We start from the raw sequence: 24,724 nt of genomic DNA, 5'->3' as shown, positions 1-24,724 counted from the left end.
CGTATTCCAGTCATCTTATTTACACTGTAAGTAAAATCCAAACTCACGGCTGCTTATAATTACAAATGGAAGCTCGCAGGGAACCTCTTCCTGACTCGCACCAACATCTACCTTCCCCTGGAAACCCTCACACAGTCAATTATAGTAATGAATTGTCAATAAGTATAAAAATTTAATACGGTCCTGCTTATGGTGAGTGGCGACTAAGGACTTGCCTCTCATTCAAATGAGCTGCAGCTGCAGGTTTGAAGCACACCTGCAAAAGGAGTGTGTAAGTGGTGTTAATGTTTATAGGTTAGACCTAAGGAAGCATGTTAGCCATTTTTGTATCCATGTGAAAGAAGTGAAAGAGAAGTGACAGACTAGAAATGGGTGATTTACTCTGTCACAAACCAAACCACCGTCCAATTATTGCTATGGGGCTGTAAAACTCCCAAATCAGTGATCAACTAAGTGACATTGTGTTCTATTTGGTATCTACAACTATGTTTTCAAAACTTCTGCTCAAACTCCAGTCAGAGTCACTTAAATGCACACATTTTTACCTTCTTCTTTCCTATTTTTTTAAAGGTGGACTACGCAGTGATTGCCTCACAGGCGGGAGCAACTCTCAACAATCTGTTGAGCCACGCCCAGGAGCTGGTGGCCAAACTACGCTCTCTGCAGCTGGATCAACGGGAGTTTGTCTGCCTGAAGTTCCTGGTGCTTTTCAGCCTGGGTAAGTCAGATATATTTTATATCAGCTAGGAGGAACACGGGAATTGAGAGGAAGGGGTGGTTCTGAAACGCACAAAATAGTGAAAGGGCAAATGGATGTGAGGTAGGTGTGGTTGGTCTTTTTTAGATGGATGTGGCAGCTCTTGTATATACGTCTGGGTCTAAAATTTAAATGTATTTTTGGTGAGTACAACTCTCAATAAATCTAGGTTCAGTACAGTGCAACCATACAGATGATATAGGACTACGGGTGGATGGAAGTTTAGATCCACTATAGGCAGGTTTACTTTTTCTATTAGCCAGCTCTTGCACATAAATCTATCGGTGGCATTCCCAGCAGCAAATCTCTCACCTGATCTTCCACCACATCTTCAAGTTTCTAAAGTACAAAATTTCTTGAGAAAGAGAGTATGCCAATATGAAGTGTAAATACAAAATAAATATTGACGTTTTTCTTTTCTGAAATTTAGCTGTTGGTCTTTGGCATCGCAGACTTGCTGCAACAAATGCAAATTAAAGATCAGATCCTGGATCAACAATATTAGAAGTCATGAATCACAGTGTGTGCAGGATTATGCCAAGTGCAGTGTAACTCATAACCAGTATTTGAGAAGCGAGCTGTGCATGAGGAATGAGATGTTAGTTTGGAACGGGTGAGAGGGCAAGGGGTCAACAGGGGGGCTTTTCCTCTCAGAATTTGCTGTAGAGCTTTGGAAAGGAAAGAACAGATTTGGAAGGGATCTCAGCTAAAGAAGGGTGAAGGAAGGGAAGGAGGAAATAGGAGGAAGATGAAGAGCGAGCGGGAATTGAACTGGTCGTGCTGTTTGAAGGCAGGCACCAGCCTGAAGTATTTTGGAGACAGACGGGCGGGAGCTGAGGCTAGAGAGTGCATGGGATTTGGGAAGGAAGGTAAGTGGAGGAATATAAAGCTTGATGAGTTAAGGGACAAAAAGAAGGGTAACTTTGATGGCATGTGGTGTGTGTGCGTGCATTCTCCTCAGTGTGTGTGTCTGTATCCCAAAGCTGCTCTCGAATCTCTAAGCCGAGGTCAGACATTGCCAGGAGACTGTCATCTCTGACTCTTTCCTAACGAGTCTGCAACAAATTGCCTCTGAGGAATACGCACACACACACACACACACACACACACACACACACACACACACACACACACACACACTGAGCCAAACCTGTTTAACATCCCACATTACTGAAGCCAGTAGTGTCAACATAGGGCCCTCTATGGCATGGAGAGCAACACTGGCTTACATGTGATGAATATTTTCCTCCTGCTTAGCTCCCAGTCCCTTCTGACAACATGTAATTCACAAGAGTCACACTTTCACTTCTTTAACACCTCTGAACAAAGAAAACAGCACTAATGAACTATACATACACACATATATGCGATCAGGAGGAATTAATGCTTGTGCGCATTTGCAAAGAAAGAGACAGGGAGTGTGTGTGTGTGTGTGTGTGTGTGTGTGTGTGTGTGTGTGTGTGTGTGTGTGTGTGTGTGTGTGTGTGTGTGTGTGTGTGTGTGTGTGCATGCATGTGTTTGTTTCAGTTTTTTATAGGGTGGGGATGTTGCTGGGGCTCAGGGTCTAAATAATTTGGCAGAAACATCATCCATAATGAAAGGCCCACCTGAGGGATGTGTATCGCCCCCGGCAGTGCCTGTTCTCCGGCATTGCCCAGGCCTCCCGCAAAAGAAGGCCGGCACAGACGCCATAGAGCTGGCTGAGGGGATCAGCGTTAGCCGAGGTGGTGTTGGTGGGATGAGGGGAGGAGAGAGGCTCGAGCTACGTAGAGCCAGGAGATTACATTATGTGATTAATATCACATACAGCTGAAACTGAGTATGTAATTGGCTGTAAGAAGGCTGAGCTACAAATATGTTTACTTTGGGGAATTAATGTGCATAATGTGTGTAGCATCGGTAGTGGTATGTATATTTAAATATCAAAACACATTATCAGAAGGGTCAAATTAATTTGCGACACAGCTATCTGTGCCCTACCGACAGAGCCAGTTATTAAGGGTCGTAGGGAAATGAGGCATAAAAGTAGATGTACACTGACTGCTGAACTAAAAGATTAGACTCTTTCTGTTTATTAGCCTAATTTAATCTCTAATACTGGTCACTTTACTCTCTAATTTAAAAGGGATGTGTTCATTACGACAGGTTTGAGACTAGGAACTGTTTGCACTACTTTGATTGATTGATTGGTAATTTATTTCAACATGTGAACAATATACAAGTACATTTAGAAAAGAAATGAGAGAAAAAAAATATACTATACAAATTACATACAAAAAAACATTCTGATTAATTTACATGTTGAAAGGGAGTGGGAAGAAGTATACACTTATTTAATCCCACCCCTGTCCCATAAATTATCAGTGAATATTTAGTCAGCTTCCTTACTGATATAATTTGTAATAAAAATAGTGAACAGATTTCTGATATACTATATACTATAATATCACATCATGAATTTTTTGTTTGTTTGTTTTTAAATAGAGACATTCACTTAATTTAAATATTTTCCTTTTCTTTATAGATCGAGAAGATCATATTTTTATAACTCTTTTTGAACAGTTTTATGTTTGGACATTGCTTTAATTCCATATTCAGTTTGTTCCATAGTTTCACTCCTTGAACAGAAACACAAAAGCCTTTTCTTGTAGTACGTACCTTCATTGTTTTGAAGTTACAAAAACCCCTTAAATTATAACTTCCTTCTTTCAAAAAAAACATACTCTGAATATTACCTGGCAGTTCTTTATTTTTTGCTTTGAATAGAATTTGTGCTGTTTGGAATTTCACTATATCGTCAATTTTCAATATTTCAGACTGCAAAAATAGTGAGTTTGTATGTTCCCTATAACCTGCATTGTGGATGATTCGAATTGCTTTCTTTTGAAGAGTAAAAAGTGAATGTAATGTGGTTTTATAGTTATTGCCCCAGACCTCTGCACAATAGCTTAAGTATGGTGAAACCAGTGAACAGTAGAGAATATGAAGTGATGTTCTGTCGAATACCTGTTTTGCCTTGTTTAGTACTGCAATGCTTCGTGATACTTTGGAATGAATATATCTTACGTGAGCTCTCCAGTTAAGTTTTTCATCTATTATTACCCCCAGAAATTTATTTTCACTGACTCTTTCAATATCAACACCATTTATTTGAATCTTTGCATTTGTATTTAAACTACTATTTCCAAATAACATAAGTTTAGATTTATTCAAATTTAATGATAATTTGTTTTTATCAAGCCAGAACTTCACTTTACTTATTTCATTAGTCATATCCTCCAATAAATTCTGCAGATCATCACCAGAGCAAAAAATGTTTGTATCGTCAGCAAAGAGAACCATTTTTAATACTTTGGACACTTTACAGATGTCGTTAATGTACAAGTTGAAGAATTTTGGACCCAAAACTGACCCTTGGGGTACACCACAAGCAATGTCCATACATAAGGAGCAACCACCATTTATTTTCACAAACTGCTTTCTGTCACTTAAATAACTCCGGACCCAATCTAAAACTACCCCTCTGACACCATAACGTTCCAGTTTTCTTATTAATATATCATGATCTATAGTGTCAAATGCCTTTGTCAAGTCTATGAATAACCCAGCCACATATTGCTTTTTGTCTACTTTAACACTGTGGCTCTACTTACTTAGCACACACTACATTTGCATCTATTTAAATAAGCATGTTAAATCACGGGATTAAACCCTGAGAAATACCCAGTAATTCAGTGCCCGGACAGCCTTTTATAAAACTAATAAAGTGGCTTCTATAGATTTGTTTGCTTCTCCTATCACAGATACTGCTATCATGATTGCTACTGCTGCTATTACAGCTGCTATCAATGGATCGCTGCTATGATTATCATCTGAGCCCCACACCTTACAGTTGACAGCCAATGCCAATATGGCATGCAGTGCAGTATTTTAAGTGTCCTCTTGTGCAACATGGTGGAAAGTAAAAGTGAGACACTGGGTTTTGTAGCACCCATATTTAACTGTAAATCTAGTCTTTCTCGAACTTTGTTTAAATATACTTTCATTTAACTTCTACTGAAGTTTATTTACAGTATATGCATGCAGTACCAGTCTATAAACTTCCCCTTTTGTCCAGCAGTCAGCTTGAAGCAGCGGGCTCAGGGCAAACACGCAGAGACGAAAAGGCATTGCAAACAATATATAGTAGAAAGCAAGAATTAGAAAATATTAGACATTATATCACAAATTAGTGCCAAGAACTCAATTTCTTATTCTATTTTATTTATTATTGCACTTCTTTCTAGTTTTTATGATTTTGAGTATATAGCGCTCTGTGACTACATGTCTGCAAAAGGTGTTTTATAAATAAACTTTACTTACTCACTCACTTACATACAGCTGGTGATTTCCCATGTGAGTCATCCCCCCTCTCTTTCTGTACATGGGCAGTCAGTCATTCACTCCCTGGCAGAGGAGCTTTTAGTTAAGCCAGTTGTCAATAAAAACAGAGATATAGATGTCAACCCAGCTGAGAGGAGACACTTGTCATGATCTGTATGTGCGCTTGTTTTCGGAGTTATACTTCCTGTTTGCTTTCGTTTTGTTTATTGCTTTATTTTATCTCTTTCTATCACTGTCTCTCACTTTCCCCTGTCACTCCCTGTCTTCGGTGAAGGCTTTTACCCTCTATCAAGGAGGAGATTATCACTCTGAGATCATTGATCTCCTAAGTGTTTGTAGGACTGTGAGCAATGATTGTATGTCTTGGGCATTGAGCAAAGGACACACATAACGGCAGCGAGAGTTTGAGGGCTGTCTGGATCAGAGTTTGGAGAAGGATTACTACGAGTCATTGAGTGTCAAGAAACTGTTAATGGGCCTTTGATTTCCTTTAACAGACTTAAAGACCTAACAGAAAGACTGACAGGCTGTGTGGGTTACAGAGCATTACCAGAGGTGAAGGGACACGTTTGAATTCAGGCTGAGTAAAAATAAAAGATCTTCTCTTTATATTTTAAGCCCTCCTTTACGTTTGAAACCTGGAAAAATTATCAGCTTTTGTCCTAAATCTTCACGATGTGTTTCTGGTTCATCATGTATAGTTTCCAAACTTTGAAAGCAGATACAGAGACAGAGGTCACAAAGTGCTCACCCAGCAACCAGTTAACCCAGCTTAGTGGGTCAGACCTCATCAGCTGTAATTCGGTGAGACATGTGCTGCCAATCCTTGTGAACTGAGAGGAGAACCAGAGTACTGCCAGACCAGTGCAGGGTGGTAAATGGTCCCAGTGGAGAGAGTGCATTTGTGGACATACCTGTAGCCCTAAATAATGTCCTCATACTGCAGCATTTAGCAGGAAAACAGGCAGTAGCGTGCTGAAAATGTGTAACTGTGCTCACTTTGTAATCGTTCATTATTCATCATTCATTATGTTGCTTAAAATCTTTTCTATTGATCAATATATCATGCATAATTATGCTTTCTGTGCAATGCAACCGTTTATTGGTTATATTATTCCTCTATTAAACACGAGTACAGCTGATTGTTTTAGGGTTTGTTCTCATTATTTGCTTGTTTCTATTTTTTTAGAGATGGAATAAATGAAATCAAATTTTTAAAAACAGCTAAATAAAAGCTAAATGTGGATGGCTATTATGTGTCTAAAATAGACCCAGTTATTGCCATTAAAACAACAATAGAAAATATCTTTTGTTTTTCTTTCAGGCATTGTGTAACTACAGATATACATATTTGTAATCTTTATAAGTGATGCAGACCAATGCTGCTTTTGTTTCATCTGTTAAAGTAAACTTGGTGGTTCTCTTAGTGATCAGAAATGGGCAGTGTTGTCCATTCATAAGAAATCAAGACAGGGCAGCCAGTGATTCAAGAGCTGCCTCAGCAATTCAACACATTAGCCGTCTGTCAAGCGATTAGTCAGTCACTGAAATTGGAGTTTAGAGACACCCACCCATCAAGTCTTTGCCACCCTTCATCCCTCTCCATCCATCCAGGCCTCTGTATTGTCTCTTGTCTCATTGCTCTGTCCTTTCTCTCTGTTTTTTTTAACATCCATCTTTGTACAGCTCAATCTATCACTACTCTATCGCCACATCCACCTCCATTGGTCCTCATTCATCTTAATTCACTATTTATTTCTTTACTTCCTCACCCAACTTTCACTTCACCTCTTTTTCTATCCCTAAACATGGCCAACATCACAAACAATTAAATGTATAGATGGATTCAACTTTAAAAAATAACATTTAAGTTAGTTTAATATCTAATAGTAACCAGTAACTGCTTTGATACTGAAGATATTTACAATTATTTGAATTTAATTCAGATTACAAGCATTATAGCAGATTTTTTCATCCGATCATACTGCTTTTAACCATTCCCGCCATTTGAATTCCACTTTTTACAGCATCAGCACCCAGTCACCCCCGTCCCCATACAATGAAACATCTTTCATTAGCATGTTTTGTGTGCCACACAAAACGTTTTTTCAAATTTTTTTTATTTTTTTTTTTGCGCGCTGCGAGGTCAGACACCAATCTGCTGACAGCAACACAAAGCAGAAAACGTGATTAACCTTGATGAAAACAAACAAGTTTCTCTCCCTCTCTGTATTTCTTTATCATTTTTGTTTCCTCGCACAATGAGAGAGAAAAAAAGATATAATTCCCAGACAGGTACATCCTAATTAAGCAACAGCCGAGGCTGCTCAGAATCAATACACTGATCCCTGGCCAGTGAGCAGGGGAGCTGGATAACGCAAGCCCCCTTACACGCACACGTACACAAACACACACTCACATGCCCATAAAACATGGCAAATATTCATTTCCTGAAAAGAATTCAATCATTTAAAATTCATTCAGGAATTGATTAAAACTGAGAAGCAGTGACAGTTCAACATTTATTCTATTGAGCCATTTAGTAGAGCATGCTCAGTAATCCGTGTTTAATAATGTTCTAACAAAGTTTAACAGATTTTTTCTCCCTTTTTGGAGGCAAACTTGCACTTGGCTACAAGTCAACAGAATGGAGCATGATGTGTACCTTTGGCCTGATCAATACGTGAATAAAGTATAGTTAGGGTGTACATGTGTTCTTATGCCCTCGTCTTGACTGAACACAAAATATGATTCTCTTTTCCTGTTCTCTGGAGTCATGTGGATGAGCCAGTGCATACATTAAATTAATAAATTAATAAATAATGAGAATAAAAGCACTATTGTTTACTGTAACGCACAAAAAAGTAACAGTAAAACAACAAAATGTAATCTGCGTAATCTGTTAAAACTTTGCCCTGTGTGCATGTGGCAATCATAAAGCAAACAGTAGGGGGAAAAAAATGCTGAAACTGATAACTTAAAAGAAACAACAGAACCCACGAGTGTAAAAATAGAAAAGAAACAAAGTCCCCACTGTATCTACTAAGACTGCTAATAATATGAATAGCACACAATTATTTACAGTAAAGGAGTATAAACATAAGAGGCGTCTTTATGACAGCAATCTTGGAGTGTTGCCCTGATTTTGATAACTCCAACATTTGAACATTATCCAATAGATTTCAGACTTTTTAGCAAAAGGCTAAGTTGAAACATTTGACTCATGGCTTTGTCCATTTTTATTCCAGACTTGGTAAATGAACTGATTCTTATTTAGCACTTTTCTACTCTCCTGGAGTACTCAAAGCGCTCTATACAACATGCCACATTCACCCAATCACACCTGTTCTCACAGTCACTGACTCTAAACTGAGTGCTGTCTAACCACATTCATACTCAAATGGATGCATCGGAGAGCAACTTGGGGTTAGTATCTTGCCCAAGGATACTTGGCATGCAGACTGAAGGAGGCAGGGATCGAACCCCCAACCTTCCGATCAGTAGGTGACCAGCTCTACCTCCTGAGCTACAGACACCTCCGGATTGGACTTGGATTGTTAATCTGATGGAAGAATTACATACTGTAAATTAATCACTGTTTTCCAATGCATTCTTATCCATTGCAATACATTTGCTGTCATTAAGAAAGTAAATGAGTTAATCATTTGTTAAGACTTTTGAGGACATGGCAGCCTATTGCACAATCACTCAAACGTCCTGACAGCTGGTCTGCTGCATGCTGAAATTGGGTTAGGCAAACTAGGACATTTAATAGGACTGCAGTAGATGTACACTTTACCTCATTTAGGTTGCTTGTTTTTTTCCGAAGCTGCACTCGTGGAAACACAAATACCATGTACACCAATGTCAATTTAGAACTGTTAGTCAGAGATTAACCTGTTGGCATGACTGGTTAGAAGAGTTTCCCTTAGTTAGATAATGCACATTGCAATGTGTAAATCATGCATTTACAATCCCATATGGAAAAGATATAAATTGTATAAAGTTTGTATCTGTCTTGTGAGAAACTTGTATGAAAAGCATACAAGAGTGAAAACAGATATAAGATCCTTAGAAAAATTATATAAATGGAACTTGTATGTTTTGGATACTTACTAAAAGAATATATGAAACGGCCACTTTCATGAGTAAATCATATAAACCTTATATGATTCAATATATGAAGTAGGCCACATCTGATGCAAGTCTTTTATAAGTTTTTTCTATTTCTTTTCCATATGGGATAGCCTGAACAAGCTTCGCAGTCGAATGTGCACTGTGTGACTTCAGGCTTTCCCGGACGAAAGATGACCAATTCAATTCAATTTTATTTATATAGCGCCAAATCACAACAAACGTCACTTCAAGGCGCTTTATATTGTACACTAGATTGCACAATAATAGATACAGAGAAAACCCAACAATCATATGACCCCCTATAAGCAAGCACTTTGGTGACAGTGGGAAGGAAAAACTCCCTTTTAACAGGAAGAAACCTCTGGCAGAACCAGAAGAGAGACAGAGGTTAATAACAGATATGATTCAATGCAGAGAAGTCTATTAACACATAGTGAGTGAGAAAGGTGACTGGAAAGGAAAAACTCAATGTGTCATGGGAATCCCCGGCAGCCTACGTCTATTGCAGCATAACTAAGGGAGGATTCAGGGTCACCTGGTCCAGCCTTAACTACCGGTATATGCTTTAGCAAAAAGGAAAGTTTTAAGGCTAATCTTAAAAGTAGAGATAGTGTCTGTCTCCTGAATCCAAACTGGAAGCTGGTTCCACAGAAGAGGGGCCTGAAAACTGAAGGCTCTGCCTCCCATTCTACTTTTAAATACTCTAGGAACAACAAGTAGGCCTGCAGAGCGAGAGCAAAGTGCTCTAATAGGGTGATATTTTACTACAAGGTCATTAAGATAAGATGGGGCCCGATTATTTAAGACCTTGTATGTGAGGAGCAGGATTTTGAATTCAATTCTGGATTTAACAGGAAGCCAATGAAGGGAAGCCAAAACAGGAGAAATATGCTCTCTCTTTCTAGTCCCTGTCAGGACTCTTGCTGCAGCATTTTGGATTAGCTGAAGGCTTTTCAGTGAGTTTTTTGGACATCCTGATAATAATGAATTACAGTAGTCCAGCCTGGAAGTAATGAATGCATGAACTAGTTTTTCAGCGTCTCTCTGAGACAGGATATTTCTAATTTTAGAGATGTTACGCAAATGTAAGAAAGCAGTCTCACATATTTGTTTAATATGTGCGTTGAAGGCCAGTGTACAAGTCTTTGTTCTTGGCTCCATGATGTGCATCTACTAAGGAATACACCATTAAGTGAACGCACTCGTCTCATTTAGAAAAAGAGCAAAACAAATGCAAAATATAATAGATGAGAGTAAACTCTTATAAATGAATTGGGTAGAATTCCAACAAAGAAGAAAATCGTTTGTAGTTCTTGGTGCAGAAACCTTGTTTATATGAAGTGTCAGACTTTTCTTTCATCTTGTTTACTTTTATCATTATTTTAAACCGTTCATTTAAATATTCTTAAACACTCTTTTTTATTCCCCCCCCCCCCACCACCACCACCACCACCACCACCACCACCACCACCAAAAAAACAAAAAATAAAAAACAGACAAAAACAGAGAAGGGTACCAACAAATCTGGCATTGTTGCTGTCATATGAGAGAATTCATACAGGCAGTTTCATGTGTGAAGTATTACAGGTCAGATGTGATTTGATAGTTTTTTTCCACGAGAAAAGAGCCGGATGGTATGAGATGCATGTGTTTGAAATGTGGCATGACTGGTGACTCATAGTGTACGAGTTCATGGCGGTGCAGACAGCTCTGACAAATGTTTGTGTCCCATAAATTAGTTTCAGTCACTGATTGGTCCATTGACAGCAGTAATGTCAAATGCAATAGTGGTGATTAAACCTTATATATGTATAAGGTTCATAAAGCGCAGTCCACGCACTGAGCGGCTGCATCTAGTCCTTTTTCATCACTTTGTTTTGAATCTTGGTGAAGTGCTCGGCAAACATGTGCTGATTGAAAACTATTGGACTCTCATCTACCTTTCAAACAAATCTTTTTACCCTCCGTCTAGTTTCTCCAGGCATCATTCTGATGCAGGAAACAAACAAAAAAAGGAAAAAAGTTGTTCAAACTTGGTTTCCGACAGAGCCAAATCCAGCTAATCATGTTTGAGTGTCCTGACTTTTCTTTCATTTTTTTTCTTCTTATTAGGAGTAGGTGGGAGTGTGCCCTAAAGCAATGAACCTAATCCTTCTGTATATTTTCTGTCAATTTTATCCTAAGAAATCTAACATGGTGAGCAGTCAGCTCCTGATGGTGGCAGCCACTTTGTAGGGAATTCCATGTAATGAGGCTGTCTAAAAGGCTTTCAGACTTTATCAAGCAATAAAAGCTCCAGCTCACCACTATTACCCAGCAATACTGCAGGCTGTTGTCATTAGGCAGAAGTTGCAGTGAGTTTTGGTGGTGGTGGTTGACAGAGTGAGAATCAGTGTCTCTCATCACTAACCCCACCTTCACGCTCAGCCTTATATCTTCACCTGGGTACAGTTTCAGTTTTCAACATCTCCATCCAGATCATCTCCAACCAGTGCTTAATTTACAGCTCAGGCTGTGTTTTATAGATCTTTTTCCATTATTGCAGAAAACACTTATGTTGACACTGTTAAGCAGTGACATTTATCAGACAGTAAATACAGACAGTCCAATGCTTAACTCTAACCCGGGCCTAAAACAGAGTATGTTCTTGAGTTCATGCCATGCTTATGCTTATTATGTGCTATTGCACACAGCAAACCCACATGGGGTCATTTTGTGTCTATTTGGCTGTTCATGCCTCCCAGTTTTTACAAGCTGGTCACATGTGAATAGGTCCTACTCCCTAGTCATCCCTGTGATGTATCATAATTAATGTGGCAGCAGAGACAGATGGCACAAGAAGTAGATTGCTGCAACAACATTGTTGCATAAAACTACTCCCCAAAATATTGGTTTTGAATGATGTCTTCTATTGTTTTGAAAATAAATTACATATAGAAAAGAGACTGCAACAATTCAGATGCATGTGTGAAAGTTTATAGAGCTATGGGACTCATCCAGTATATGTAACGGTTATTGCGTGCAGTGTAACATTGACTTAAAGGTGATGAATATGTGAGAGGGAGAACCTGAATAATCAGAATAATGAGCAAGCACTTGGCGACAGTGGAAAGGAAAAACTCCCTTTTGACGGGAAGACATCTCCAGCAGAACCAGGTTCAGGGAAGGATAGGCCATCTTCTGTGACCAAGTGAGGGAAAGGGGAAGGAGACAGGATAAAAGAGAATTTAAAAGACAGCATCCTAAGGATTTCAGATAATAACGTTATAGTGTTTTACATTTGCTGTCCTTATGAGCTATTGTGTATGTGATTTTAGTTTAATTTCAGCACATTTTTTTATTATTTATTCAGTACAGTTTTTGCACCACATGTAATACAAATATCCTTATATCATGTATAATGTTAAATCTTCCTTGTAGCATCACTTTTATTTTGAAAAATAAGCTTTATAAATGATTCCAAACCAGCAGCCTCATTGCAACGGCATAGTAAAGAAAACTTGCTCATCATCTACTGTACCAGTAGTGTTTCAAAAGTAGTTAGATCTCTCTGAATGTAAAATCAAAATATGTGCAGCCCAGCCCTTCACTTCTTCCTGAATATGATGACTGTTGCAAGTTGGCAGCAGAATTTAATGCACTTTAACTCACTGTCCTGCCAAAGCAATTCAGGACATATCCCCTGAACTTCTGCTCCCCTCCATCAATACACTCACTAACTACTCTAGCAGTGAGCACATCCAGACAAATGCTCCTGTAAAAGTGTTTTTTTTTTTTTCTTTAACCAGAAAAAAAATTCACCCTTCTACCTTACCCTGTGTATCTCTCCTGCACTCCCATGTGGGGTGATTTAAGGCAAGATAGGCTATGGAGAAACTGTTCCCCTCTATCTCTCCCTCCTGCCTTCTCTCTCCTTCTCATTCTCCCTCTCCCTTGGTCTTATTACAGGCTGTCAGTTTATTATAAAACATTAGGAAAGCAGAGGGACACTTGCAGTTACTGTCCTATCGATCGGCAAGGATAGATTCTGTGATTTAGAGTCAGCTTTGGCTCGCGCCCTCCACATTCTCGGCCTCCTATTAAGGCACCAGCGCTTTGCTTTGGCTATTGATGTCTCAACATTAACAGTTACAAGCTGCTACAGAAAATCAATGTTCAACTTTTATTACCTGCTGCATAACGCGGAGGACCTCCCGCCAGCTGATACTTAGCAGTCAAAAGGAGGCATGGATGGTTGGCCGAGCACATCAGGTGTTTTCTAAGTGATATCTGCAGTAATATCAACTGTCTATAGCATACGGAGGCTTTCGGGGGCCAGTTGAGGGCCTTAGAGCTTTGGAAAGTATAGCATGCCAACCTAATTAGCACATCCTTGCAAATATTAGCCTCAATGCTCAACTTAGTTGCAGGTCTGCGCACAACGTTTTTGTCTTAAAATCTTGTCTGCTTGAAAAAAATTCTCTCTAGCACTACCATCAGCATGACTCACTTGTAGAGTACACCACCTAAATGTCATCAAGTTAAAATATTGGATGATCCCCTCAATCACCGTCCATCCATCATTGGTATCAACCTGGATATGTGTGTTGTAACAGAGAATCTTAACCCAGGTAGGGTGGATCTGGAGCGGCTGAGGCCTCTCAAACATTTATGAGGGGCTACTGAGCAACGGTATGGCAGCCCTTCTGGGACAAACAGCCCCTGGTTCTGTACTCTGAGTCCCGATCAATGGAACTCAAGTTCATTACACACACTTTTCAGCCGAACGGCGGCAACTGATTTTTTTCTCTCTCCACCCCACCTTCCTCTGATCGTCGAGCAGCCCACCACTGGGGCTGCATTACACTTGCTTGTTTACGTGGCTGCGTGTATAGGGTAGAAGGGGGAAGGGAGCGTGTGCTGGTGTGTACGTATGTACGTGTGTGTGCGTGTGAACAGGAGCTGCTCCCAGTGGGCAGAGCTTGAGGTTATCATTATGTACAGGTCGGTCCGCTGCAATGCTAATGCTAATGCATTCTCAGTGGCCGCAGCTCAGGTCCCAACGCTGTGCTAGCAGGGCTGCTACTCGTCTCCAATTAAAGACTGAGGGATGTCTGTTTGGGGTAGGGAAGACAGACCTGGGCTATCTGGGGCCCTGCGGAGAACAGGCTCACATTAGTCAAGGAAAACAGACTCGGAGAACAAATTGTGCATACACCAGAGTGCATCAGATAATCCCTCTCTTGATTCAAGCATCATCTAGTCCCTGGCAGTGATTTTATGCTATCTAATAACTGCTTTAGAGGACCTGTTGATTTTATTCTGCAGGACCTTATCACGCCGACTTTAGACTATCAGAGCAACCAGCCTTTCATACTTATCATGTGGTTATAACGAGTTTAAACAATGCGATAATTTTCTGTAGTCACAAAGCATAACCCCCAGAGCACCGTACAATAAGAAAGACAAATAGTCAACAAAACAGAGCTGGTCCTAGGAATCGAAGAAGCATCAATATTTCACTCATAATACAGTATAACAGTGCTGTGAGATGAGGACTATGGTCACTGTGTGTGTGTGTATGTGCACTGATGGTTCACACCAGACTCACTACTACTGTCATAAAGTATAGTGATCAGAGCAAAATTATTTAAATGTCAAGCTTTCGCAATAACTGGCATGTTTTTGATTACATAAAGAGAGCATGTAGCCATCACGTGTAGCGCGCACACACACAAGAAAACGTGCACAAAGACACACATTGAGATCTAGGCCAAAGGAGTGGCCTCTAAGTCTTTAAGTCTATTGCCAGTCAAGTGTTCAGTAATACAAACGTAATCCGTTTGGCCCCAAGCTTCACACACACCAGCCTTGTCAATCATTTGTAAAGTTGTAAAGCCATTCACTCTTTCGATCAATATCTTAGAAGGAGCTACACTGTTATTGCTGTAGTTGTTGTGTAAAAAAATAAAATAAAATCTTTACGACAAGACATTTATGATCCTTGTATAGCTCATGATGTGTCATTAGTGTAACTCACTAGACAATCATTACTTTATGCAAAATGCTAAAGGCGTGAGCGCAGAGTTGTAATGATTGAAAAAAGATAAAAGGGATGACGCACTGAGTTATTCAGAAAGCCCATTAAATGAAACCTAGTTTCCATAACTGAACTGTGTTCTATCAAAAGTCAGGATTAAGCAATGGAAATGATACTAAACTTGCAAGTGCGTGACTTTGCATGAAAAATGCTAAGTAGACTAAGAACAGCAATAATCCCCTACATCTACACCTACCGGGCTGATATTACAAACGGAGCTCGCTGGCATTACAGTACTGCCTGGCATGTGGATTATCAGTCTCTGCATCCCTCTGTGAATATGTATAGTGCAGAGGCATGCCTTTAAACTTTTTGGTAAGCTATATAGTGGTCATGGTGGCTGCTATAAGTCTATACACCCTTTGCTCTTTGAGCTTCTGTTCTGGTGGCACGTGTGTGTGTTTAAGTGTGTGTGTGTGTGTCTGTGGACAATGTAGTTACAAGATACTTCTGTCACAGCACAGAACAGCAGAGCTTTAAGATGATATGTGTGTTCATGCTTTAGTCTTTGTGTGCGTGTGTGTGTGTGTCTGTGTGCAACCGGAGACAGTGATTAAATGTTTTAAAGCACAGATGATCCAACAGTTGCCGTCTCTTGTTCTCTCACCCTTTCTCTCTCTCTCTTTCTCTTCACTGAGCCCCCCACCGGTGACATTACACCCTCACTCTTGAACCATCACAGCTCCTTTCGTGCCTCTTCGTTCTCATGCTGAAACTTATTTTTAGCAGCGTGGTGCTGGTACACAGAAAGGAAAGCGATTCTTTATGTTGTGTTGGGAGAAAAATAAGAAAGAGAGGAGTGATTGTGGCTAAAGAAAGGGGTCGGGAAGCCAAGAAGCAGTCCATGATGAAACAAAATGAATCAATCAACCTTCTGTTCTCACAGACATGCCAACAGAATGCGCTCATACAGTAAATCATAAGAAAACAAAGCTATGTAATATAAAATAATGCTCTGCAGTAGCAGGCGTTTGCTATTCCAGCTCTTTGTGCCTGTGCACGCTGCCTTAGAGCATAAAGTTGTACTTTAGTGCCACCTGGCACTGATAGCAAAAGCTACCCCTGGCATTACACTGCAAGCTTGGAAATGGATACGATGCTCAGTACAACGATCAGTATTATTATAGAACTGCAGATAACTTATAAAGGTAATTGTCACTGATGCAATACTGACAGAATAATGAATAATAATATATTTATACTTTTTAAAAAGCTGTTTAAATATTACTAGATACTAGACAGCTCAACAAACTGATCTCAAATATAAACAGAGAGCAGCCATCCTAAAAATCAACTCATTTCACAGTGATTACCTGGCTACACAGCTGATTTTTTTTTAAGCACACTGGTGTTGTTTTCCCAGATGTTACATTTTGTTCTGTAGAGGAACAAAATGTAACATCTGGACATCCTCAAGAAAGTGAATGTGCAGGTGTTTTGTTTTGGGGGGGTTTTTGTTCCTCTTTTATTGTCTGTTGTTTTTGGAATTTCATTTTCACAGTTAGACACCACTCCAGCGTGTAATGACGAACACGAGACCGCACAGTGAAGCAGCCCTTGTATTTTTTGTTAAAACTCATTCACTCAAAACCAGTGAAACCGTCAAACCTGAGCATGCGTGGACATAAGTAAGCATACTTGTGGTTTATCTTCAAAATGACTAATTTCCTCTGACTTTCTCGAATTGTGCGCACGACTGTCCTAACATTTGGCGCAGCGGGAGCGTGAAGTAAAATCTACAGTTAAGCTTTGAAAAGCAGCCTGTAAACATGCCATCTCCCATTAACTCTGAGTTGGAGGGGTGGGGAGGAGAGCTGCTGCCATCCAATACTTTTAAATAAATGAAACCCCAATTTGCACTTATGTGAAAAGTGCAGTCAACTTAACGAGGAACAAAAAAAATCCCACAGAGAACAAAGAAATCAAAAGAAGGCGTGGAATATATGTGGCACACTCTTCTTTAGTCAGCACTCTACCTGCCGGCATCAAAAGAGAATGAAGCCGAATGAAGAGGAAAGAGAGGGGATGGGTGGGATGTAAGACGAGAGAGCGCACGAGGGAAAGACTGAGTGAGAGACAGCGAGGTGGGAAACTGACACTATGGATTAACTGTCCTTCATGCTGAAAATATACATCCCCGGGCGCTTGATGCTGAATTATTAATTCAAATTTGTCAGAGAAAGAATGAGAGAAATCTATTGACGGGGACACGGGCCCTTTAATGGTCTCATTAAAGGGGAGGCATCCCACACCATGCACCTTCTGTACTGCTGCAGGAGTTTTCGGGGCAGCGGAGGGTTGGCGAGGGGGGGGCGATACTTGACCCCCCAATGATTTTCTGTCACTTTATCATAAACAAGAAAGGTTGACATGCCCCTCCACTCTCTATGCCCTCCCCTCCACCAACAAACAAACCCTGGGTGTAATTAGCCGACGGGTGCAAAAGTGCACTGAATCTAAACGAGGTTCACATGCATGCATTGATACACAGAGAGACAGACAGACAGACAGACAGACACAGGAACAGCACACACGGTGCCTGCTCCCACTGTTGCTGACAGGTACAAATGAAATACAAGGTAAAGTCACAGGGAGGCTGAAGAGCCACCTCACAGGTGCAGCAATATTGATTTCTAATTCATTAGATTCCTTTTTTGTTTTTCCTTTTCGCCTCTCCATCGACATTTCCTCACATTACACCAAACGAAGGGACTTTGCATCTGGATTGCTGCCTGTTAGTGCTCAGCCTGTCAGTCAAGCGTTAGCATCATTAGCTGTGTATAGCTACATGACTGGGAGCTGTTTAGTGAGTGGAGAGGGGGTGTTAACTTTCTGCACAGTCCACGCAGCGTCAGGAAGGTGGGAGAGCAGGGACCTGTGGGTGCATCGCTCACTCACTGAAAGGCTTTTGGTTCCACCTCCAGGGAGGGGGTGGGGTTAAAAAACAAGTGGGGGGCAATAAGGAGCAGAGGTGGGGAGGACTAGAGGGACCACAGAGGGCTAAGCACCAGGTTCATTGCTGATTCAAGTCTCTTAGTATCCCTCTGGCAAATGGATTTTCATAATGCTGAGACAATGTGATTTTTTTTCTTCCCCAGCAATATGATTTTTACCCCAGCAGGTCTGAAGCATGTTAGAAATGCAAGTAAGGATTATTTTCATTGCTGATTCGTCTGGGAATTATTATTTTTTTCATCCGATTAACCATATGATCGTTAGCATGGCCAACAAACTCATCTTGTGGACATATTTATATACGGGATGTGTGATTTATTGTAATAGCCACACAACAATATCATTGCCGTGCCAGTCTATGTAGAGAAGTCTTAACTTTCCCTTTAATATGTATCCCCACTGATATTAATCTCCCTGGCTGTGCCCATCTGTTGGAACCCTTACTAATACAGCCACAGACAGGACCTACTGATTCAGGGTGTAAATTTGCTTTCCCCTTCACCTCAAGATAAATCCCCAGCACCTTCCAGCCAGCATAGGCAATGAGAGAAGCTTTTCTCCTTCCTGCTCCAAGCACCTTTTCTCTTATTTATTTTATCAGACCTTAGGCGCATTTCTCTTCCTTTCAATATCTCTCGACCTCTCTCCATCACCCCGCCGAGCCCACCGACCCATCCTTGGGCGACAGAACTCAAGCAGCCGCTACCTGTTTAGCTTAACAACAATAGCATTGTTGTCAGCTGAGGTTTAGATCTGACTTAATATATTCCCAACTGGACCGGAGCTGCTTAATTCTCTTTTACAGCCGCATGGCATTTGGCCCCTGGAGAGGAGAAAGTGAGGGTTTGATGAGTCGGCGGGCAAATTGAGCCTTAATGCTTTCTTCTGACAAGCTGACAACAGCATGTTCCCATTGGTGGCCAGAAACTGTGAGACAGTTATTATTCATTGCAGACACAGAGGAAATTTGGCCTCTGGGTATTGGGCTCTATGCTAGCTTAAGGGCATGTAGCTACATACTGTAGCTACATGTATGCTGGTGAAATAATGGTCACTACTTAGGATAAAGGGTCACTGCTCAGAGATTAATGAGACCTTTTTTATACCTAAGTATGAAGTATACATCCAGTGATCCTATCATTTGAATAAATACAAAAGAAAAAGGTAATTAAACTTGTTCATCGTGGTTCTGTACCAGTCGGTATATGTCCGTTTCAAATTCACCTTTCAAGCCTGAAAGGTGATTGGATAGTCGAATGGCATCTGAAATCTCCACACCTTTCCAGCATTAGAATACAAGGATGCATCTCACTTCTGATTTTGTTGAAACTGACATTTTGGCTCACACAAGGATTAACCAGTCCAGGGGTTTTTTTTTTGTTTGCATATGAACTTAACACTACACAAACCTATATGGACACTCAAAGGCAACTTTGTTAGGTACATCCATTTGAATGTTAATTAATGGAAATCACAGCCAATTACATCACGGCAATCTGCCAAAGTTCAAACTGAGCATCAATTCAATTGGGTTCAATTCAGTTTTATCTATATAGCGACAAATCACGACAACAACAAGGCACTACCCTAAAACAATGATCAAGGTATGCAGAAGAGCATCTCGGAACCGTGAAGCAGATGGGCTGCTGTAGCAGAAGACCACGAGATGTGCAGCTAAGAACAGAAAACTGAGGCTACAGTTTGCTGGTGCTAACTATAAACTGGCCAATGGAGGACTGGAAGAAAGTTGCCTGGTCTGATGAGTCTCCATTGCTACCATCATCTCCAGGAACATCACCACAGTTCCTAATCAGGCTCATCTATTTATGTCCACAGTGTACCCACTTCCTGGAAGATTTGTGTACTATGTCACAACCACATTTTGTATTTTTTTTCTATACTGTTTTTAGTATATCCCTGCCTTAACCACCATGGTTTACATCATAGTTGGATGTTTTTTTGTGAGATCAATTTCCATTCCTAAAGCAGACAATAGATACATTCCTCCACATCCTCATCCTACATTCTGTGATCAGATTGTTGTGATACTCGTTATCCTTTTACCCTTTGGAGTATCAGGTTTCAAAGACTCCCCCATTAAATGTTAAGAGGCATATCTGCAGTTTACCTCCATTATTTTTTCACTCGCCTCTAAGGTGGAGGCTTCATATTGAGAAGGGAATTCCCCAAACGGGACTTGGAGGAAAACAAGGTAGCTGAGAGCTCCAAGGAGCAGGGGAACCTGTTTTCTGGCAAGCACAGATAGATGTAATACTCTAATGGGGAAGGAGAGCATCCTGTAGAAGAAAAGAAACACACACACACATGCACGTCCACATAAAATGTTGTCAGTGGAGTGTTGATAGGAGCTGAGGTGAGTGTATGCAAGTGTAGCATGTATGTTTGTGTACTCCACGACTTTATGGTGCTGTGAGGCTAATGGGGGTAAAACAAAATGTTATTCATCAAAGATTATGTTTCAGGGCAAAGCAACATAACTCTGATAATAGGCTACCTAAGTGCTAGCGTTAACCGCTCGGCCATTGCTCCTTGCCCTGTGGCTCTTATTTGCTTTGATTGCCTTTGCTGCCCTGTGTTTTAAACACAGACACAGCAGAGTTCTCCCAGTGATCATGCAACACTTCTCTTGTGATAGTTAGTAAGTCATTAGTCCTCATATGTTTCTCTAAGAGTCAAAGGTCACCGGGTTCTCGTCTGTCAACGCCCCCATCTCTGATTGGAGCCAAGTTGTAAGGCAGATTAATAGTGGAAAAAGTAGCTGTGGACAGCGTCGACTTGATAACGGTCCAGTAGGGCGCAATAAAGAGGAGTTAGCGGGAATGCACGTTCAGCTCCTCACTCTTTCACGCACCGCTGCTGTAGTAAAAGGTCCTCCAGCTTTGATCGCCTTGTATAAATGCCTTTGAGAGCACCTATTGGAAGAGCCGAGCCACCTAATTCCCGCCTATGCAGGAAGTAACGAGTTTGTCTTCCACTTGCATTTAATTGGACAAGTTTTACTGACAGCAGTTCCCTCAATAACTATTTATGACCCACCAGTTTTATGTGTTGTTTTTGGACCCGGCAGAAAACACATGTTGTGAAGTTTTGAAAGGCTGTGTGTATGGGCAGCACGTGACTCAGAGGTTTATTGATCGAGGCCCTTAAAGTGTAATGTGAGAGAACACGGTGTTGTTTTACCCTGTAATAACTGCTGGCGACTTAGCAGTGCCTTCACAAAACAGGTGCTAGCTTAATGTAAACCTATCAAGTGAATTCCTACTTATAGTATTTAAGATTTTCTTTTCTTTCTTTTTTGAAACATGACTTTTCCCCAACTTTTGAACCTTAATAACAAACATAGCAACACTTTTGTCTAATTTGGGCAGAATTAAATGACTGGCCACGCTCTCAGCTAGCAGGTAATCACAACTGACTTTAACTCCATCTAAACTGAAGTTCGGCCAGTGACAGGGATGTTAGACGCCCAAATAATCGCAGTAGGCACCATATACTGCACAGTAACATAGTTACTAACATGAGTAACTGTGACCGACATGAATCTGATCTACAGCGACCTGTTACCGAAGAACACAACACTAAAATAGTCTAAGTATACAGAATTAAGAAAAATGTACAAAAAAGAAAACCCTTGGTGTAACTACGTATATGTGTTGTTTTTATTTCTCGGGTCAAATTTTTCCCAACACATTGTCCACTCTGTGAGGCATCTCTGTGATCAGAGTGAAATAATGGAGCAAGCGTTTGCACGACTGAATGTGCAGTTTCTGTGTGTGTGTGTCCCTGGAGCAGGTTGATTGTAAGGGTCGGTGAAAGAGCGTAAAAGACATACACTCACAGCACAGAGCAGATCCAGTCTAATTAAAAAGCACAGCGGAGATTTCAGGGGTTCTGTGAAAGAGAGAATTAATCTGTGTGTGTGTGTGTGTGTGTGTGTCTGTGCGTGCGTGTGTGTGTGTGTGTGTGTGCTCTTGCATTAGGTCGCTGGCTTCAGCATGATCGGCCGTCAAATGAAACAATGTATTCTGCGGGACCTCGGGGTTTCCTTTTGAGTATTCGGACGCGGCACTGCAACGAACTGTGGCTGTTTTATGTGAAAAAAAGTTGATAATTAGTCCCACAGTGACTGAAGGATGAGATGGAGAGAGGGAGAGAGAGAGAGGGGAGGGGGAATGAAGGGGGGCACTGAAGGAAGAGGAGCGAGTGCTTAGCACATTTAATACTCCAACCTGCCACTGTCTGGGAATCACTGATCAATTGTTTATTTGCTGCTTGTTTTAATTCATCACATTCGTGCCGTTGAATGACTAAATTACTCTGAGTTTCTGACTTAGTGGCTTCATGTACAATCACCTAAGCAGCAAAGATCCCTGGTTCAAGCCCCAGGAAAAGATTCCCTTTGGTGTTGTGTCAGGAAGGGTCTGCCAAATCAAATATGCAGTGCTACCTGCTGTGGAGGCCTCATGTGACTAAGGGAGCAGCTGAAAGTAGCTCTAGTAGCTCTTCACTTTTCTAATGTGTTTAACAGCAGAATTCAAACAAACAACTCTTCAACCTTTTTCTTCTTTTTTTTCACTGTTTTTTCCAATAGAGAATGAATATTATGCTATTGTCATTTGTACTTTTTTTTTAGAAGCCCCGATTCATTATTTTTTCAAAAGAGGCTCTGCTAATTAGCAATTAAAATGCTGTCTTATTGCTTCACTTTTGTCTAATTAGCTTGACAGAGACATTGGATCCTAATTCTCCATTGTCCCCCCAACATCGACACACGCACACAACGTAGTCGCACACAAAACAGAGACAAATCTTTCAGAGAAAGCATGGTAATACTTGGCATGCCTCTGCTGTGAGATGCTCTGACATATCAGCATGTGGTGTTGTTACAGTGTTTGCACTGCAGAAAACACTTATTCTTATATTATATGGCCCAAAAAGATCTTGATTATACTAAACAGAATTTTCTATTTAAATTTGATTGTGTTAAATTTGATGTATGCGTGGTATTTAGTGTTTGGAGAGGATGGCTAGCAGTAAAGCTACACTCATTCTGTAACAGAAGTTATTAGACACATAGTGTGTTCAGGAAAAAGTTAGTTTTCAGTGATTTTTTTAATACTATAATGACATATGACTTAAAATTCAAATATGTCTATTCTATAAAAAAAATTCCTGTAGGGTCAGTTTTGTTTCCTTTATGCTGACAAACTTTAATTTAATAAAATATAAATGTATTTGTCTATTGATTTCTCAAAAAAAAGACTCTTATTTGAAGAGATGTAGCTATGCCCATCTGTTGTCCATGGATATGTACAGCAATGCCACAGATGTTGAGTCCTTTAAAAAATGCTCAGTGTAATTCTTTTTTTGTAGTGCATGCTCAAAACATAACTTAACAATCAACTTGATATAAACAACAAAAATCCAAAACAGTAGTACTTTCAGTGATTTCTGCATTTTTTTTCCAAACTTTCTGAGTGACTCTGAAACTTTTAAACGTTTAAATTGTTTCATTTGTAGATATTCTTTTTTTTAAAGAAGAAGACTTTTCTCCTTGTTGACCTGCGTAGGACGTCTATGTGGAAACGCTTAAAGCACACTCGACAGTCTACTGGGCTGGCTTATGTAAGGCTACATAAAGGCCTCTCTGAGGTGTTGGTGGTGTGAAAGACGGTGCTGGAGTCTGAGTGGGGTCAGACAGCTGAGTGGCAGCAGGAAAAAGCACATGTCATGTTTGTTTGGAGGCTCCTTTGTCACAGGCCACACCCCTCCCCCTTTTCCTGGCCTCCTCTTGGCCTTATTTAGCCCCCCGCCGTGTCATTCAGAGGTCAGGGTGAGCATCAACACAGTACATGCTGGCACACACACAAGCAACACAAGAACAGGCAGACACACACATACACATACAGATTGCAATAGCATGGTAGAGTGCATCATAGATGGAAGTGCCTTGAAGGACCTGCTTCTCATTCTCTAGACCTCATTAGCTGCTGATTTATCTCCCCCTCCTTCCTCCTAATGCTCTAGGTGGGTGGATGGGGCACATGTGTGCGTGAGTAAGTTTGTATGTGTGTGGGAAGAGGGTACTGTGTGAGAAAGAAAGAAATATTATGTGTATTTCCATGGATTAGTGCGGGTGTGTGTGCGTGTGTGTGTGTTTGAGAGATTAAGTCGGAAGGGTGGTATATTTTAGTGTGTGCGTGTGTGCTGGTCCAACTATACACAGACTCTGTCATTCTACATTAGCCCACTGTGAGCACACTCGACCTGGGGTCAAACAGATTAATAAAAGATCACACACGCACACACAGAGCTGCTACCTGATTAAATATTCTGCAGCCCCTGTGCTTCATAATCATGACAAGTACACACAGCGCTCTGGTTCACCATTA

General features: G+C 40.6%; 1 protein-coding gene across 1 annotated transcript in view; it reads left to right on the top strand.

The window, feature by feature from the left end:
* The window catches only part of nr5a2 (nuclear receptor subfamily 5, group A, member 2), a 69,321-nt gene that overhangs the window by 42,351 nt on the left and 2,246 nt on the right, over window positions 1–24,724 (top strand). Inside the window, exon 6 of the mRNA XM_085372045.1 lies at window positions 571–718. Within this exon, the coding sequence (XP_085228171.1) occupies window positions 571–718 (148 nt within the window). The remainder of the gene's footprint in view (window positions 1–570; window positions 719–24,724) is intronic.

Source organism: Diplotaxodon limnothrissa, linkage group LG15 (assembly GCF_057381915.1).
Source record: "Diplotaxodon limnothrissa isolate DT_005_m linkage group LG15, D_limnothrissa_male_GT1.1, whole genome shotgun sequence".
Lineage (NCBI taxonomy): Eukaryota > Metazoa > Chordata > Actinopteri > Cichliformes > Cichlidae > Diplotaxodon > Diplotaxodon limnothrissa.
The sequence above is the reverse complement of the archived record's forward strand: the minus strand, read 5'-3'. Positions and strand labels throughout refer to the sequence as shown.